We start from the raw sequence: 20,289 nt of genomic DNA on the forward strand, positions 1-20,289 counted from the left end.
GAACACAAGATTACACTGAACATGCTCGGCTGTGCTATACATAGGGGAGGAGGAGCCATATGAATGAACCAATTGGGTTTTTGCTGCGCTGCCGCCATTGATGTGGGGATGGTCTTAAAAGCTCTTGTGATCACATGGGTGTGGTTTGAAGAGGGTGCGGTTTAAAAAGGGGAGTGGTCCAAACTGGCTTCCATTATCGGCCCTCCTCCATGTAGGCCAGCAGAATTCTGGCCCTCGGTACCACAGAAGCTGGACAGCCCTGATCTAGATCACACACTGAGCATGTTCTATGCAATTTGATCTAGATCACATGATAGCAGTGGAGCCAACCCAGAACGTTCTGACCCACTTTGGGGTTCAGCTGAACCCCCAACCCCACGTGGAGCCGCTGGCCATTAGCGCCAAGTGCCGGCCGGGAGTTCTGCTCCGGATGATATGGGGGAGACGTTTCATACGGAACCCTGGTTTCCGTGGCAACCATTGAAAATCCTTCTTCCCTGAAACAGATGTCTCATTTAGCTGAAAATTAGAATGCGGAGGAAGAAAAAAAGAAAACCCCATGGGGGTGAAATTAATTCAAACTTTACTCCTATCCACTGCCTGAGCCCATAGCCCCCCCATTCCTCCCAGTCACCCCATTTAATAATGTCAGGCAGTGGCGTAACTATATATACAGCAGGCCCCACGGTTACAGGGGGGGGGCGCGGGAGCAGGGGGGCCCCCAACCGCACTGCTATATTAAAGGTTTTATGCGGGATGGGGGGGGGTGGGACCAAGTTATGCTGCCGGGGGGGGGGGGGGACATAAGCATCACCCCTCCTGCCCCTATCCCTGCACCCGATTCAGACACATCTGGGGGTAAGTAGCCAAATTACTGGGGGCACATGGGGGTGGATATGGCCCTGTAGGAAAGGATTTAAGTCCCATTCCTAGCAACTTTGCAATTGGTCTTCATTATATATTTTTTATTGTTTTTAAATTATTTGCCTTTCTATTCTACATCTTTGCAGCTTTCAAATGGGGGTCACTGACCCCGGCAGCCAAACCCTATTGCTCTGTGAGGCTCCAGTTTTATTGTTATTGTTACTTTTTATTCCTTATCTTTCTATCCAGCCCCTCCCCTATTCATATTCCTGTCTCTCATCCCTGGTTGCTAAGGTAATTTGGACCCTAGCAACAGGATAACTGACCCCGGCAGCCAAACCCTATTGCTCTGTGAGGCTCCAGTTTTATTGTTACTGTTACTTTTTATTCCTTATCTTTCTATTCAGCCCCTCCCCTATTCATATACCCATCTCTCATCCAAACCACTGCCCGGTTGCTAAGGTAATTTGGACTCTAGCAACCAAAAACCTATTGCTCTGTGAGGCTCCAGTTTTATTGTTACTGTTACTTTTTATTCCTTATCTTTCTATTCAGCCCCTCCCCTATTCATATTCCTGTCTCTCATTCACACCACTGCCCGGTTGCTAAGGTAATTTGGACTCTAGCAACCAAAAACCTATTGCTCTGTGAGGCTCCAGTTTTATTGTTATTGTTACTTTTTATTCCTTATCTTTCTATTCAGCCCCTCCCCTATTCATATTCCTGTCTCTCATTCACACCACTGCCCGGTTGCTAAGGTAATTTGGACTCTAGCAACCAAAAACCTATTGCTCTGTGAGGCTCCAGTTTTATTGTTACTGTTACTTTTTATTCCTTATCTTTCTATTCAGCCCCTCCCCTATTCATATACCCGTCTCTCATCCAAACCACTGCCCGGTTGCTAAGGTAATTTGGACTCTAGCAACCAAAAACCTATTGCTCTGTGAGGCTCCGGTTTTATTGTTATTGTTACTTTTTATTCCTTATCTTTCTATTCAGCCCCTCCTCCTATTCATATACCTGTCCAACCACTGCCTGGTTGCTAAGGTAAACAAGACCCTAGCAACCAGAAATTCCAAACTGACCAAAAAGCTAAATAAGTGAAAAACCACACAAAATAAATAAAAAATGAAGACCAATTGCAAATTGTCCCAGAATATCAATGTCTATGTCCTACTACAAGCACATTTTAAAGGGAACAAACCCCTTTAACACAAAGTGGGGGGGTACAGTACAGCAGTATGGCAGCTAAGGGGTTAAACTGAGACAAGAGACAACGTGTTCTGCACCTTTATCATTTTTTTCCAGGGAGTAGAAAGCAAAAATCCTGGCATAATCCCCGGCGGGGGCGCCAAGACGCAGGCTGCATCCTCAGAATAAATGCGATTGGCCGATCATGTCTGACGTCTGCTCTCCGGACCGTATGTACTTAATATGGCCCCGGGGCACTTTGAGGCTTGGCCTATAGTGAGACAATGCTTTCATTGGGGAATATTGGCAGATATAGAACCACTGGGTTTTTTTGGGGGGGGGCAACAGATATCATTGCTTACCATGCTATTCATGCCTCTGGATTACTTGCCCTTTAAAGGGGAACTTCACCTTCAAATGAACTTTATATATTTGTATATTATAGAATGAGCAGTTCTTTATTTTTTTCATCTTTTATATTTTTTGATTGTTTTGCTTTCCTTTTTCAACTCTTTGCAGCTTCCAAATGGGGGTCACTGACCCCGGCAGCCAAACCCTATTGCTCTGTGAGGCTCCAGTTTTATTGTTATTGTTACTTTTTATTCCTTATCTTTCTATTCAGCCCCTCCCCTATTCATATTCCAGTCTCTCATTCAAACCACTGCCTGGTTGCTAAGGTAACTTGGACTCTAGCAACCAAAAACCTATTGCTCTGTGAGGCTCCAATTTTATTGTTATTGTTACTTTTTATTCCTTATCTTTCTATTCAGCCCCTCCCCTATTCATATACCAGTCTTTCATTCAAACCACTCCCTGGTTGCTAAGGTAATTTGAGCCCTAGCAACAGCATAACTGACCCCGGCAGCCAAAACCTATTGCCCCTGTGAGGCTCCAGTTTTATTGTTACTGTTACTTTTTATTCCTTATCTTTCTATTCAGCCCCTCCCCTATTCATATTCCCGTCTCTCATTCAAACCACTGCCTGGTTGCTAAGGTAATTAGGACCCTAACAACCAGATAGCAGCTGAGCAAAGACCAATTGCAAAGTGTCTCAGAATATCACTCTCTACATCATACTAACAGTTAATTTAAGAGTGCCCAACCCCTTTGTATGCAGTGGGCGGGGCAATCAGGTAAAATCCCTCCCATGCAGATTGGCAGTTAACCATCTGAGTGCCAGTGAGTCTGATGATAAGACAATGGCAGTGGCAGTTTCCCAGCTGAGTCAAAGGGCGACTTTGTAGCTCTCTAGTCGGTGTTGTGGCATTCGGCTGCGATGGTGACAGTGCCGCTGTCTCTCGCTCTAGCCCCTCCTCCCTCCGCCAAAAACAGAAGCGACATATTCTTGGCATAATGAGCCCTACGCCGGCACTTATTTATAATTACGTTTTGGGAGGGGGAGCAGCGAGCTCTTAGCATCAAATCCCCGGAATAATAATGTTGATTTTATTTAAGCGCAAAGTCATTTCCAGGCTGCTGCTGACTCTCCCGGGGGGGGTCGATTTGCAGCTCAGAGAAGTAATCGGAAAAACAATTTACACAAAATTCTGATTTTTTTTATTAAAGGTGCAGACTGCGGGCGGGACGTGCCCTAAACTGCAGCCCCCCAAACCCAGCGGTGCCCTTAATACCATAGAGGGGGCCGTACTCAGACCAATCCCATACTGTATTGTAGGTATCGGCCCCAGAGACCAATGGGCAGGCACCATACAGGGGGCGGTACTCAGCCCAATCCCATACTGTATTGTAGGTATCAGCCCCAGAGACCAATGGGCAGGCACCATACAGGGGGCCGTACTCAGCCCAATCCCATACTGTATTGTAGGTATCAGCCCCAGAGACCAATGGGCAGGCACCATACAGGGGGCGGTACTCAGCCCAATCCCATACTGTATTGTAGGTATCAGCCCCAGAGACCAATGGGCAGGCACCATACAGGGGGCGGTACTCAGACCAATCCCATACTGTATTGTAGGTATCAGCCCCAGAGACCAATGGGCAGGCACCATACAGGGGGCCGTACTCAGCCCAATCCCATACTGTATTGTAGGTATCAGCCCCAGAGACCAATGGGCAGGCACCATACAGGGGGCCGTACTCAGCCCAATCCCATACTGTATTGTAGGTATCAGCCCCAGAGACCAATGGGCAGGCACCATACAGGGGGCCGTACTCAGCCCAATCCCATACTGTATTGTAGGTATCGGCCCCAGAGACCAATGGGCAGGCACCATACAGGGGGCCGTACTCAGCCCAATCCCATACTGTATTGTAGGTATCGGCCCCAGAGACCAATGGGCAGGCACCATACAGGGGGCCGTACTCAGCCCAATCCCATACTGTATTGTAGGTATCAGCCCCAGAGACCAATGGGCAGGCACCATACAGGGGGCCGTACTCAGACCAATCCCATACTGTATTGTAGGTATCAGCCCCAGAGACCAATGGGCAGGCACCATACAGGGGGCCGTACTCAGCCCAATCCCATACTGTATTGTAGGTATCAGCCCCAGAGACCAATGGGCAGGCACCATACAGGGGGCCGTACTCAGCCCAATCCCATACTGTATTGTAGGTATCAGCCCCAGAGACCAATGGGCAGGCACCATACAGGGGGCCGTACTCAGCCCAATCCCATACTGTATTGTAGGTATCAGCCCCAGAGACCAATGGGCAGGCACCATACAGGGGCCGTACTCAGCCCAATCCCATACTGTATTGTAGGTATCGGCCCCAGAGACCAATGGGCAGGCACCATACAGGGGGCGGTACTCAGACCAATCCCATACTGTATTGTAGGTATCAGCCCCAGAGACCAATGGGCAGGCACCATACAGGGGGCCGTACTCAGCCCAATCCCATACTGTATTGTAGGTATCAGCCCCAGAGACCAATGGGCAGGCACCATACAGGGGGCGGTACTCAGCCCAATCCCATACTGTATTGTAGGTATCGGCCCCAGAGACCAATGGGCAGGCACCATACAGGGGGCCGTACTCAGCCCAATCCCATACTGTATTGTAGGTATCGGCCCCAGAGACCAATGGGCAGGCACCATACAGGGGGCGGTACTCAGCCCAATCCCATACTGTATTGTAGGTATCAGCCCCAGAGACCAATGGGCAGGCACCATACAGGGGGCCGTACTCAGCCCAATCCCATACTGTATTGTAGGTATCAGCCCCAGAGACCAATGGGCAGGCACCATACAGGGGGCCGTACTCAGCCCAATCCCATACTGTATTGTAGGTATCAGCCCCAGAGACCAATGGGCAGGCACCATACAGGGGGCCGTACTCAGCCCAATCCCATACTGTATTGTAGGTATCAGCCCCAGAGACCAATGGGCAGGCACCATACAGGGGCCGTACTCAGCCCAATCCCATACTGTATTGTAGGTATCGGCCCCAGAGACCAATGGGCAGGCACCATACAGGGGGCGGTACTCAGCCCAATCCCATACTGTATTGTAGGTATCAGCCCCAGAGACCAATGGGCAGGCACCATACAGGGGGCCGTACTCAGCCCAATCCCATACTGTATTGTAGGTATCAGCCCCAGAGACCAATGGGCAGGCACCATACAGGGGGCCGTACTCAGCCCAATCCCATACTGTATTGTAGGTATCAACCCCAGAGACCAATGGGCAGGCACCATACAGGGGGCCGTACTCAGCCCAATCCCATATCCCAATCTGCCCCTGGGTATTTACCCCGTTCCACGCTCAGCCCTGCACACTGTATACTAAATAAATACACACACAGAATACTATACTAAATAAATACACAGAAGAGGCTGATATTTCAGCACCCCATTCAGGACCCGGGACAGCAGCCCCCCCCCCCCCGGCACCCACCCTAGTGGTGCAGCTGAAGTTTAAAGGCCAACTACACCAAAACGTTAAATAATTTATCTACTAACCAAACAGGCCAGATTCGCTCATTACTACTCAGGCCGTCATTTGCCCTATTAGAGAAAGTTACGGATAGATTGGCAGGCTGATCGGCCTATCGTAGATCCGCAACTTTACTCGAACTTACGCGACATGAAATACCAGTGCGGCTGCAGCGTAACACTGAATAGGTTTCCTTACCAGGGGGAGCCGTATATCCGGAAGCCCCTGACGGTAACTTCGGAATCCTGCAGGTAAATGCAGTTCGTGAGCAGCGACTGAACGTTCTCGTAATTCTCCGGCTTCAGCTTCGACACGGACGGGAAATAATAAAAGTCTTGTTTGATGAGGTCGGCCATGAACTCGTGGTCAAAGGTCAGCTCGTGATTCCCGGCAATAACGATCTTGTACTCGTAGGGAAGGCTCCCTGTATTGGGAGAGAGGAAATATTCTTTTTGCTGCAGCTCTGGCTGCTGGTAGCTCGGATTACAGCACAGCTGGGAGGGGGAGAGAGGAGAGATGGGAGGGGGGAGAGGAGAGATGGGGGGATAGGAAAGATGGGGGGGGGAGAGGAGAGATGGGAGGGGGGAGAGGAGAGATGGGAGGGGGGGAGAGGAGAGATGGGAGGGGGGGAGAGGAGAGATGGGAGGGGGGGAGAGGAGAGATGGGGGGTAGGAAAGATGGGAGGGGGGAGAGGAGAGATGGGAGGGGGAGAGAGGAAAGATGGGAGTGGAGAGAGGAGAGATGGGAGGGGAGGGAGGAGAGATGGGAGGGGGAGAGAGGAAAGATGGGAGGGGAGATAGGAAAGATGGGAGGGGAGATAGGAAAGATGGGAGGGGGAGAGAGGAAAGATGGGAGGGGGAGATATGAGAGATGGAAGGGGGAGAGAGGAAAGATGGGAGTGGAGAGAGGAGAGATGGGAGGGGGAGATATGAGAGATCAGAGGGGAGAGAGGAAAGATGGGAGTGGAGATAGGAGAGAATGGAGGGGGAGAGAGGAAAGATGGGAGGGGAGTGAGGAAAGATGGGAGGAGAGATAGGAAAGATGGGAGGGGGAGAGAGGAAAGATGGGAGGGGGAGATATGAGAGATGGAAGGGGAGAGAGGAAAGATGGGAGTGGAGAGAGGAGAGATGGGAGGGGAGATATGAGAGATGGAAGGGGGAGAGAGGAAAGATGGGAGTAGAGAGAGAGGAGAGATGGGAGGGGGAGATATGAGAGATGGGAGGGGGAGAGCGGAGAGATGGGAGGGGAGAGAGGAAAGATGGGAGTGGAGAGAGGAGAGATGGGAGGGGGAGATATGAGAGATGGAAGGGGGAAAGAGGAAAGATGGGAGTGGAGAGAGGAGAGATGGGAGGGGGAGATATGAGAGATGGAAGGGGGAGAGAGGAAATATGGGAGGGGAGACAGGAGAGATGGGAGGGGGAGATATGAGAGATGGGAGGGGGAGAGAGGAGAGATGGGAGGGGAGACAGGAGAGATGGGAGGGGGAGATATGAGAGATGGAAGGGGGAGAGAGGAAAGATGGGAGGGGAGACAGGAGAGATGGGAGGGGGAGATATGAGAGATGGGAGGGGAGAGAGGAGAGATGGGAGGGGAGACAGGAGAGATGGGAGGGGGAGATATGAGAGATGGAAGGGGGAGAGAGGAAAGATGGGAGGGGAGACAGGAGAGATGGGAGGGGGAGATATGAGAGATGGGAGGGGGAGAGATGGGAGGGGAGAGAGGAAAGATGGGAGGGGGAAAGAGGAAAGATGGGAGGGGAGAGAGGAAAGATGGGAGGGGAGATAGGAAAGATGGGAGGGGGAGAGAGGAAAGATGGGAGTGGAGAGAGGAGAGAGGGGAGGGGGAGAGAGGAAAGATGGGAGGGGAGAGAGGAGAGATGGGAGGGGAGAGAGGAAAGATGGGAGGGGAGAGAGGAAAGATGGGAGGGGAGAGAGGAAAGATGGGAGGGGAGAGAGGAAAGATGGGAGGGGGAGAGAGGAAAGATGGGAGGGGAGAGAGGAAAGATGGGAGGGGAGATAGGAAAGATGGGAGGGGGAGAGAGGAAAGATGGGAGTGGAGAGAGGAGAGAGGGGAGGGGGAGAGAGGAAAGATGGGAGGGGAGAGAGGAGAGATGGGAGGGGGGAGAGAGGAAAGATAGGAGGGGAGAGAGGAAAGATGGGAGGGGAGAGAGGAAAGATGGGAGGGGGAGAGAGGAAAGATGGGAGGGGAGATATGAGAGATGGAAGGGGGAGAGAGGAAAGATGGGAGTGGAGAGAGGAGAGATGGGAGGGGGAGATATGAGAGATGGGAGGGGGAGAGCGGAGAGATGGGAGGGGAGAGAGGAAAGATGGGAGTGGAGAGAGGAGAGATGGAAGGGGGAGAGAGGAAAGATGGGAGTGGAGAGAGGAGAGATTGGAGGGGGAGATATGAGAGATGGGAGGGGAGAGAGGAGAGATGGGAGTGGAGATAGGAGAGAATGGAGGGGGAGAGAGGAAAGATGGGAGGGGAGTGAGGAAAGATGGGAGGAGAGATAGGAAAGATGGGAGGGGGAGAGAGGAAAGATGGGAGGGGGAGATATGAGAGATGGAAGGGGGAGAGAGGAAAGATGGGAGTGGAGAGAGGAGAGATGGGAGGGGGAGATATGAGAGATGGAAGGGGGAGAGAGGAAAGATGGGAGTAGAGAGAGGAGAGATGGGAAGGGGAGATATGAGAGATGGGAGGGGGAGAGCGGAGAGATGGGAGGGGAGAGAGGAAAGATGGGAGTGGAGAGAGGAGAGATGGGAGGGGGAGATATGAGAGATGGGAGGGGGAGAGAGGAAAGATGGGAGTGGAGAGAGGAGAGATGGGAGGGGGAGATATGAGAGATGGGAGGGGAGAGAGGAAAGATGGGAGTGGAGAGAGGAGAGATGGGAGGGGGAGATATGAGAGATGGAAGGGGGAGAGAGGAAAGATGGGAGGGGAGACGAGAGATGGGAGGGGGAGATATGAGAGATGGAAGGGGGAGAGAGGAGAGATGGGAGGGGGAGATATGAGAGATGGGAGGGGGAGATATGAGAGATGGGAGGGGGAGATATGAGAGATGGGAGGGGGAGAGATGGGAGGGGGAGAGAGGACAGATGGGAGAGGGAGATATGAGCAGAAAGCGTTTACTGGTCACCTGTTTACAAGCAAACATCTTATTGGTTACTGCTCCTGGGCAAGCTTAGTGCCTTTTATTACATAGCTTTCTGGATAACAGGTTTCCGGATACCTGCACCCAGCACCTACCCAGCCAATCATTGAATTTCTTCACTTCGCTCGGAAGCCCCAGTTCGGTAAAGTCTCCGGCGTGAATCAAGACGTCACCATACGGCATCTGCAACAGGTCTGTCCTGGAATGGGTGTCGGAAATACAAACAAAGCGGGTGTAGCCCGGGGGCTTGGGGGCATCATGGGGCACAGGGTCCACCCTGAATAAAAAAAATAGAGCATTATGGGTAAAATGTTGCCTATTAGAGCAAGCTGATCCCATAGTAGCAACGTTTAATGGACAATTATTCCTCCAGGGGGCGCTGTCAAGAACTTGTTTTATAACTAAAGGGGCAGATTTACTAGACTTTGTCTGGCCTTGGTGGAATTAACTTCCCCTTGAAAGTGGGTGAAATAGAAAATAATGATGGGATTAACTTCCCCTTGAAAGTGGGTGAAATAGAAAATAATGATGGGATTAACTTCCCCTTGAAAGTGGGTGAAATAGAAAATGGTTCTACATATACAGATACAAAAGCCACCAATGAAATGTCGGGGGGATACTGAAACCAGTATCAATATTTCCCTTTATGCCTACAAATAACATGTATGTAAGGGGGCGGGGTAAAGAGGATGGGCCGGTAACTGGGTGGGGAGATGGACACACTAGGGGGGGTTATAGGCGGGGCCTAGAGGGGTCCATAGTTATAAAGGGTTATGGAAGAGAGGGATTTATAGGCTATTATATTGCTGGTCAATGTGCAATACCGGTTCTGGCCCTAGCTGGTGATTTACTGGCCAAACTGGCCAAATGCCGGCCAATCCTACCAACAAACCACTTTACAGCATAATCTTAAGTCTTATAATATCTGTGAAGAAGGTGGTAGATGGAACATATGAACAGCCTGTATACTGTGAGTTCTGTCGGGTTTCATACACGATGCTAAGGCAGCCTTACACGGGCAGATTTCAGCAATTTATCTGCCCTTGTATGGGCCTGACCAATATCTCGCCTAAAATTGGCCAAATCTCAACGAAACTTGATCAAATTAGCCCAATATCTTCCCGTGTGTGGCCACCTTTACTCTCATTAATTAAAGTCACACTAATAAAGATTTGATTGACATATCCATATTTTCTAGCCCCGCCCCCTTAGGACGTGTCTCCCCGAAAGGCTTCCCCCGTATTCGCCGGCAGATTAAGAAACGCGTCAGTGCAATTCAGCAGGAGGGGAAACTCGCGATGATGATATAATTGTCGTTAATTCACCCTGATTAGCACAATAACGACTTGGTTTTAATTAGTGGGAATCTCCGGTACCAGAGGGTAATTATAATTAGTCTGTGAATTAACCTCTCGCCTCCCTGCGCTGAAAGGATTCAGTACAAGTCTCTGGGGGGGTCGGATAATATGTGAGCCGAGCGCTCGTTAGGGTGATCGTTAGAGCGAGAAGTCACTGCGGCGCCTCGTTAACTGCGAATAGTGCCGGCCGTATAGTCATTAATAACATGAACCTCTGTACCCTGCTCTGCCAGATACGCACCTCGTTAATTAGCCGCACTGAGCCGGGACACTCGTTATTATCTACTCAGTGTAATAATATCTAATTAGTGTTCATGGAATGTTTCATAGTATCTCTCTGTACAGGCTATGGGCAAACTTAGGGGGCTGTTCCTGCTGAATTGTGCTTAGTACAGGGGAATCCCTATGTGCCATAGTTTTATGGTATCTCTCTGTACAGGCTATGAGCAAACTTAGGGGGCTGTTCCTGCTGAATTGTGCTTAGTACAAGGGAATCCCTATGTGGCATAGTTTTATGGTATCTCTCTGTACAGGCTATGAGCAAACTTAGGGGGCTGTTCCTGCTGAATTGTGCTTAGTACAAGGGAATCCCTATGTGCCATAGTTTTATGGTATCTCTCTGTACAGGCTATGGGCAAACTTAGGGGGCTGTTCCTGCTGAATTGTGCTTAGTACAGGGGAATCCCTATGTGCCATCGTTTTATGGTATCTCTCTGTACAGGCTATGAGCAAACTTAGGGGGCTGTTCCTGCTGAATTGTGCTTAGTACAAGGGAATCCCTATGTGCCATAGTTTTATGGTATCTCTCTGTACAGGCTATGAGCAAACTTAGGGGGCTGTTCCTGCTGAATTGTGCTTAGTACAAGGGAATCCCTATGTGCCATAGTTTTATGGTATCTCTCTGTACAGGCTATGGGCAAACTTAGGGGGCTGTTCCTGCTGAATTGTGCTTAGTACAGGGGAATCCCTATGTGCCATAGTTTTATGGTATCTCTCTCTACATGCTATGAGCAAACTTAGGGGGCTGTTCCTGCTGAATTGTGCTTAGTACAGGGGAATCCCTATGTGCCATCGTTTTATGGTATCTCTCTGTACAGGCTATGGGCAAACTTAGGGGGCTGTTCCTGCTGAATTGTGCTTAGTACAGGGGAATCCCTATGTGCCATCGTTTTATGGTATCTCTCTGTACAGGCTATGGGCAAACTTAGGGGGCTGTTCCTGCTGAATTGTGCTTAGTACAGGGGAATCCCTATGTGCCATAGTTTTATGGTATCTCTCTGTACAGGCTATGGGCAAACTTAGGGGGCTGTTCCTGCTGAATTGTGCTTAGTACAGGGGAATCCCTATGTGCCATAGTTTTATGGTATCTCTCTGTACAGGCTATGAGCAAACTTAGGGGGCTGTTCCTGCTGAATTGTGCTTAGTACAGGGAAATCCCTATGTGCCATAGTTTTATGGTATCTCTCTGTACAGGCTATGGGCAAACTTAGGGGGCTGTTCCTGCTGAATTGTGCTTAGTACAGGGGAATCCCTATGTGCCATAGTTTTATGGTATCTCTCTGTACAGGCTATGGGCAAACTTAGGGGGCTGTTCCTGCTGAATTGTGCTTAGTACAGGGGAATCCCTATGTGCCATAGTTTTATGGTATCTCTCTGTACAGGCTATGGGCAAACTTAGGGGGCTGTTCCTGCTGAATTGTGCTTAGTACAGGGGATAGATATACAGAAAGACAGACGTTAGAAAGATAGATAGATAGATAAAGTAGTAGATAGATAATGTACTTCAGTTTTACTCTGATATTTATCCCACACAGACAGACTAATCCCCAGTGGAACGTTCCGGGGTTGCTCGGTTCTAGTGACTGAATCTTCTGCAGAACATAAATAATTTACAGAGAATTTACAGAAGGAATAAAGAGTCCCGGGGCCGCACTGTAAATCTCATCATCCTTACTGTGTGCAGATTGGGGGAGAGAAAGCAGAGGGGGATCAGGGAAATCTCCATATATATTGAGGGATTTGGCACAACCCACGTGGGGAGAATTTCTCTGAGATAAAGAAAAAAAGGGGCAAAAGAGAAGAGCGACGCGTCTATCTCTATGGCGGGTCACTTTGCAAAGGGGTGGTTTGTGCGGGGAATCACCCCCCGGTAGAGGATATCTATTCCCTATGCTCTGTGCTTATTGGCCGGGACAATGGCCGCACCCTTTGCTGCAAAACAGTCACACAGCTCTCTGCCTTATTACAGATACGGGACCTGCTATTCAGAATGGGGGTTTCCAGATACGGGGTCTTTCTGTAATTCGGATCTCTATACTTTATAAGAGACGTATTGGGAAAAAAAACCCTAATTATGAATAATATCGATTTGGGATTTTTGTGGCTACAATTCGAAAAAAAGGTTTCACGGAAAGATCCGCCAACGGCAATTGGGAAATTTCTCTCTAGAAAATAATGATCTGAGACAATTTGCAATTGGTCTTCGTTTTTTATTATTTGTACTTTTTTTAATTTCATTTTTAATTCAGCAGCTCTACCCGTTTGGCATTGCAGCAGCTATCTGGTTGCTAGGGTCCAGTTTAACCTAGCAACTGGGCAGTGGTTTGAAAGAGAGGCTGATAAATGAATAGGGGAGGGGCTGAATAGAAAGATAAGGAATAAAAAGTAACAGTAACAATAAAACTGGAGCCTCACAGAGCAATAGGTTTTTGGTTGCTAGGGTCCAAGTTACCTTAGCAACCAGGGAATGGTTTGAATGAGAGACAAGAATATGAATAGGGGAGGGGCTGAATAGAAAGATAAGGAATAAAAAGTAACAATAACAATAAAACTGGAGCCTCACAGAGCAATAGGTTTTTGGTTGCTAGGGTCCAAGTTACCTTAGAAACCAGGGAGAGGTTTGGATGAGAGACAGGTATATGAATAGGGTAGGGCCTGAATAGAAAGATAAGGAATAAAAAATAACAATAACAATAAAACTGGAGCCTCACAGAGCAATAGGGTTTGGTTGCCGGGGTCAGTGACCCCCATTGGAAGAAGAAGGCAAATAATTCAAATACTATAACAAATAAATAATGAAGACCAATTGCAAAGTTGCTAGGAACAGGCGATTCTTTAACTAAAAGTTAACCTATAGGTGAACCACCCCTAATGTACGGAGATCCAAATTACGGAAAGATCCGTTATCCGGAAACCCCCCAGGTCCCGAGCATTCTGGGTAACGGATTCCAAAAACAATAAATTCCCCAATAGTATCATCAAATATCAAATATTTCTCCCACTTTCCATTCAAAAATGTTATCGGTATCCATTTTTCTTCTCTAAAAAAGAGACAAGAGCGGAGGAGACGCGTTTTGCGCTGATTTACGGCCGCGGCCGTTTGTAGATATTTATGGAAAGCAATAAAAATGGGGGTTTTTTGTGTTTTGCAGCATCGCCATAAAAATAAGTCTCGCGCCGTCAGGCGATGAATTTCCTCGCTGCGATTCTCCCGCCGCGCGGCGGATTGTGCCGGAACCGTCAGGGAAAGAAAAGGATTAATATGGGGTAAAATATGATTCCGACGGATAATCTCCATAAACTGCGCCCAATGGGCGACGGCGAAATTACTGTCGGGAATAAGCAGCGAAACTCTTTGTCTCATACGGGGGGCCAGATGGTTTAAAGGGGAAGCAAACGCGTACTTATACCGTGTGTGTGGGATATAAATGGGAAACTGTTCCGCAGATCTGTCCGTTTCACTTCAGCGCAAAATGTGCGAAACGGCAAAAAAATTAAAGAAACGGCGACAAAGTCCCGAAATGCTAGCCGCGTTTCCTGAATTTGTTACCGTCGTGAATATTTTTTTAGCTATCTATCTTCATTCTATCTATCTATATTCTATCTATCTATATTCTATCTATCTATCTATCTTCATTCTATCTATCTATATTCTATCTATCTATATTCTATCTATCTATCTATCTTCATTCTATCTATCTATATTCTATCTATCTATCTATCTTCATTCTATCTATCTATATTCTATCTATCTATATTCTATCTATCTATCTATCTTCATTCTATCTATCTATATTCTATCTATCTATCTATCTATCAATCAATCTATATTCTATCTATCTATCTATATTCTATCTATCTATCTATCTATCTATCTATCAATCTATATTCTATCTATCTATCTATCTATCAATCTATATTCTATCAATCAATCTATATTCTATCTATCTATATTCTATCTATCTATCTATCTATCTATCTATATTCTATCTATCTATCTTCATTCTATCTATCTATATTCTATCTATCTATCTATCAATCAATCTATATTCTATCTATCTATCTATCTATATTCTATCTATCTATCAATCTATATTCTATCTATCTATCTATCTATCTATATTCTATCTATCTATCTATCTATCTATCTATCTATCAATCTATATTCTATCTATCTATATTCTATCTATCTATATTCTATCTATCTATCTATCTATCTATCTATCAATCAATCTATATTCTATCTATCTATCTATCTATATTCTATCTATCTATCTATCTATCTATCAATCTATATTCTATCTATCTATCTATCTATCTATCTATCTATATTCTATCTATCTATCTATCTATCTATCAATCTATATTCTATCTATCTATCTATCTATCTATCTATATTCTATCTATCTATCTATCTATCTATCAATCTATATTCTATCTATCTATCAATCTATATTCTATCTATCTATCTATCTATCTATCTATCTATCTATCATCTATCTATCTATCTATCTATCTATCTAACTATCTATCTCTCTATCTATCTATCTATCTATCATCTATCATCTATCTATCTACCTATCTATCATCTATCTATATTCTATTTATCTATTTATCTCTCTATCTATCTATTTATCTATCTATCTATCTATATTCTATCTATCTATATTCTATCTATCTATCTCTCTATCTATCTATTTATATTCTATCTATCTATCTATCTATCACCTGTCTGTCTGTCTGTCTATCTATCTATCTAGACCTACCATGGCAGCATAGGGATTCCCCTGTACTAAGCACAATTCAGCAGGAACAGCCCCCTAAGTTTGCTCATAGCCTGTACAGAGAGATACCATAAAACTATGGCACATAGGGATTCCCCTGTACTAAGCACAATTCAGCAGGAACAGCCCCCTAAGTTTGCCCATAGCCTGTACAGAGAGATACCATAAAACTATGGCACATAGGGATTCCCCTGTACTAAGCACAATTCAGCAGGAACAGCCCCCTAAGTTTGCCCATAGCCTGTACAGAGAGATACCATAAAACTATGGCACATAGGGATTCCCCTGTACTAAGCACAATTCAGCAGGAACAGCCCCCTAAGTTTGCCCATAGCCTGTACAGAGAGATACCATAAAACTATGGCACATAGGGATTCCCCTGTACTGAGCACAATTCAGCAGGAACAGCCCCCTAAGTTTGCCCATAGCCTGTACAGAGAGATACCATAAAACTATGGCACATAGGGATTCCCCTGTACTAAGCACAATTCAGCAGGAACAGCCCCCTAAGTTTGCCCATAGCCTGTACAGAGAGATACCATAAAACTATGGCACATAGGGATTCCCCTGTACTGAGCACAATTCAGCAGGAACAGCCCCTTAAGTGTGTCAAAAAGAGTTGCTATTTTTGATACGGAATATACAGTTTCCAGTTCTAATTCCGCTGCAAAATCTATGAAACTGATGGGGCCGTACCATTTTATAGGCGCCCCCCGCCCCATTACCTTCAAACACACGGGGGGGGGGGGGGGGGAACAAAGGGGAAGTGTAACTATTTCACGCTGAATCTATAAGTGTATTGCAGGTTTAAATCTGCAAAAGCCTTTAATGGAGTAGTTGCAATATATTTTATTGCAGTGCAGCACCATTCACAAACAAAGCTCTTTACAGTACAGGTATTGGATCCCTTATCCGGAAACCCGTTATCCAGAAAGCTCTGAATTACAGAAAGCCTGTCTCCCAAAGACTCAATTTTAATCAAATAATTCAGAATTTTAAAACTGATTTCCCTTTTCTCTGTAATAATAAAACGGTACCTGTACTTGATCCCAACTAAGATATAATTACCCCTTATTGGGGCAGAACAGCCCTATTGGGTTTATTTAATGGTTAAATGATTCCCTTTTCTCTGTAATAATAAAACAGTACCTGTACTTGATCCCAACTAAGATACAATTACCCCTTATTGGGGCAGAACAGCCCTATTGGGTTTATTTAATGGTTAAATGATTCCCTTTTCTCTGTAATAATAAAACAGTACCTGTACTTGATCCCAACTAAGATATAATTACCCCTTATTGGGGCAGAACAGCCCTATTGGGTTTATTTAATGGTTAAATGATTCCCTTTTCTCTGTAATAATAAAACAGTACCTGTACTTGATCCCAACTAAGATATAATTACCCCTTATTGGGGGCAGAACAGTCTTATTGGGTTTATTTAATGGTTAAATGATTCCCTTTTCTCTGTAATAATAAAACAGTACCTGTACTTGATCCCAACTAAGATATAATTACCCCTTATTGGGGCAGAACAGCCCTATTGGGTTTATTTAATGGTTAAATGATTCCCTTTTCTCTGTAATAATAAAACAGTACCTGTACTTGATCCCAACTAAGATATAATTACCCCTTATTGGGGCAGAACAGCCCTATTGGGTTTATTTAATGGTTAAATGATTCCCTTTTCTCTGTAATAATAAAACAGTACCTGTACTTGATCCCAACTAAGATATAATTACCCCTTATTGGGGGCAGAACAGTCCTATTGGGTTTATTTCATGGTTAAATGATTCCCTTTTCTCTGTAATAATAAAACAGTACCTGTACTTGATCCCAACTAAGATATAATTGCCCCTTATTGGGGTAATTAGGTTACTTTCTGCATAACGGGTTTCCGGATAACAGATCCCATTACAGAGAGGGACGTACTCACATCTGGACGTGGGGGGGCTGGAAGCGGCCCTGGTTGATGTTGTAGAAGGTGAAGGCCTGGGTGGGGTTACAGCTGTATTCATCCACCTCGATGAGGACGCGGCTCTGGGGGGGTCTCCGGGGCGCCCCGATGTGCGAGTGGGAGAACGCCATCCTCTCCTGCCGGCGGCTTTTCATGGGAACATCGTTACTATCTGCCTGCGCCGGGGAGATGGGGCCGTACCATCTTATAGGCGCCCCCCGCCCGATTACCTTCAAACACACGGGGGGGGGGGAACAAAGGGAAAGTGTAACTATTTCACGCTGAATCTATAAGTGTTTCACATGGGGGGGGGGAGCTGTATAACGACATTATTACAGTATAATTAACATTCTGGCAGCCAAGGGGTTAACAGAATTTTTTCGGAGATTTCCAAAGTCGCCCCCCCCCCCTTCCCATAGTGTTAATAACTGTAAACATCACTTTAGCGTCGGCATCTCTGACGGGTAAAAAGGGATTTAATTGCGCTAAACGGCCGTCTTAAAGTGACGGCGCTTTGTTTTTTTGAACAGAAGGTGTTTTTATTTTATTTTTTTTACCCCCCCCCAGGCATAATGACTAACAGGCGCCGGCGCCGCCGCATCAATCACGGGTTTTAATGGAGATGGGGAGTCGGGATTGGGAAAGGGAATGGGGAAGGGCTGGGGCAATAAGCAGGGCTTTTATGGTAGAGATTGGTAGGGTGTACTAAACAGGCACAAACAAGGGTGCAGCAAGGGCTGGAGGGGAGTATGTGAGGGTTGGGGGGGACAGGAATAAAAAAAAGGGACCAGGGTTGGACTGGGATTGGCCCAGGCCCCCGAGCCACTGAGGGGTGGGAAGGTCAGTAGCCCCGGTGGGCCCTGCACCCCCCAGTCTGACCCTGAAAGGGACAATTACAGCCCCAAATGATGCACAGATAGAAACAGATCTGCCTCCTGGAGTCTAAGAGCCACTAATGCCCCTCGGTGGAGCTGAAACTGTCACTTCCCTACAATAATGATACAAAATTCAGCCCACTGACTCCGTTGTTGCCCCACTGGTAACCAGGGCGCAGGGAAACCCAGTACCAAATCCCGCTGGCGCCGCCCCACTAACCCCCCCCCACGATTGTGCCGTATATTGTGCTTTAGTGATGTGCGAGTCGACTAAACCTCAACCCTAACCGGCCCCAATCCCAGGGTCAGACCGGGCCGCCGGGACACCAGGAAAATACCCAGTGGGCCCCAGGGGCCCAGACCCGACCCTGTTGCCGCTTCCCCTGGCCGGTGATGTCCCCCCTAGTGGGCCCTAGTGGGCCCTTCACCCCCCAGTCCGACCTGGCTAGTCACCTCTATTTATAAACCTTCCCCCAACCCACCCACTGATGATGTCACAGAAGCCATTGGCTGTCAGCCAATTGGAAAGCCCCCTGTCTGTACCCTGTTTCCCCCCCAAACACTGAGCTGAATCCAAAGAATCCGCGGAGGCTGAAAACAATAAGGGGGATTTTCAAGGCCGGTTACTCAGTTTAATGGCGTCTCTGGTCCCTTTGTATAAGCGACTGCCTGTTTCTGTAACTAACTGGCGACTGTTTCCCTGCTGTCACAGGCTCCGGCCTATAGCAATGCGCTTCTGATTATCCATAGCAATGTATGGCCGGGGGTCACAGCCCCAGAGCTCTATTACCCCAGCGTGAAGTTATTCCCATCATTGGTTTCTATTTCACCCACTTTCAAGGGGAAGTTAATCCCATCATTGGTTTCTATTTCACCCACTTTCAAGGGGAAGTTAATCCCATCATTGGTTTCTATTTCACCCACTTTCAAGGGGAAGTTAATTCCATCATTGGTTTCTATTTCACCCACTTTCAAGGGGAAGTTAATCTCATCATTGTTTTCTATTTCACCCACTTTCAAGGGGAAGTTAATCCCATCATTGTTTTCTGTATTACCCACTTTCAAGGGGAAGTTAATTCCATCATTGGTTTCTATTTCACCCACTTTCAAGGGGAAGTTAATCCCATCATTGGTTTCTATTTCACCCACTTTCAAGGGGAAGTTAATTCCATCATTGGTTTCTATTTCACCCACTTTCAAGGGGAAATTAATCTCATCATTGTTTTCTATTTCACCCACTTTCAAGGGGAAGTTAATCCCATCATTGTTTTCTGTATTACCCACTTTCAAGGGGAAGTTAATTCCATCATTGGTTTCTATTTCACCCACTTTCAAGGGGAAGTTAATCTCATCATTGTTTTCTATTTCACCCACTTTCAAGGGGAAGTTAATCTCATCATTGGTTTCTATTCCACCCACTTTCAAGGGGAAGTTAATCCCATCATTGGTTTCTATTCCACCCACTTTCAAGGGGAAGTTAATCCCATCATTGGTTTCTATTCATCCCACTTTCAAGGGGAAGTTAATCCCATCATTGGTTTCTATTCATCCCACTTTCAAGGGGAAGTTAATCCCATCATTGGTTTCTATTTCACCCACTTTCAAGGGGAAGTTAATCCCATCATTGTTTTCTATTTCACCCACTTTCAAGGGGAAGTTAATCCCATCATTGTTTTCTATTTCACCCACTTTCAAGGGGAAGTTAATCCCATCATTGTTTTCTATTTCACCCACTTTCAAGGGGAAGTTAATCCCATCATTGGTTTCTATTTCACCCACTTTCAAGGGGAAGTTAATCTCATCATTGGTTTCTATTTCACCCACTTTCAAGGGGAAGTTAATCCCATCATTGTTTTCTATTTCACCCACTTTCAAGGGGAAGTTAATCCCATCATTGGTTTCTATTTCACCCACTTTCAAGGGGAAGTTAATTCCA

General features: G+C 46.6%; 1 protein-coding gene across 1 annotated transcript in view; it reads right to left on the bottom strand.

The window, feature by feature from the left end:
* Positions 1 to 20,289, bottom strand: part of mpped1 (metallophosphoesterase domain containing 1) — a 35,486-nt gene that overhangs the window by 5,219 nt on the left and 9,978 nt on the right. The window contains exons 2-4 of the mRNA XM_031898494.1: positions 17,458 to 17,708; positions 9,197 to 9,378; positions 6,149 to 6,374 (exon numbers count right to left, since the gene is read on the bottom strand). Coding sequence (XP_031754354.1) covers positions 6,149 to 6,374; positions 9,197 to 9,378; positions 17,458 to 17,633 — 584 coding nt within the window. The 5' untranslated portion in view covers positions 17,634 to 17,708. The remainder of the gene's footprint in view (positions 1 to 6,148; positions 6,375 to 9,196; positions 9,379 to 17,457; positions 17,709 to 20,289) is intronic.

This window comes from Xenopus tropicalis, chromosome 3 (assembly GCF_000004195.4).
Source record: "Xenopus tropicalis strain Nigerian chromosome 3, UCB_Xtro_10.0, whole genome shotgun sequence".
NCBI lineage: Eukaryota > Metazoa > Chordata > Amphibia > Anura > Pipidae > Xenopus > Xenopus tropicalis.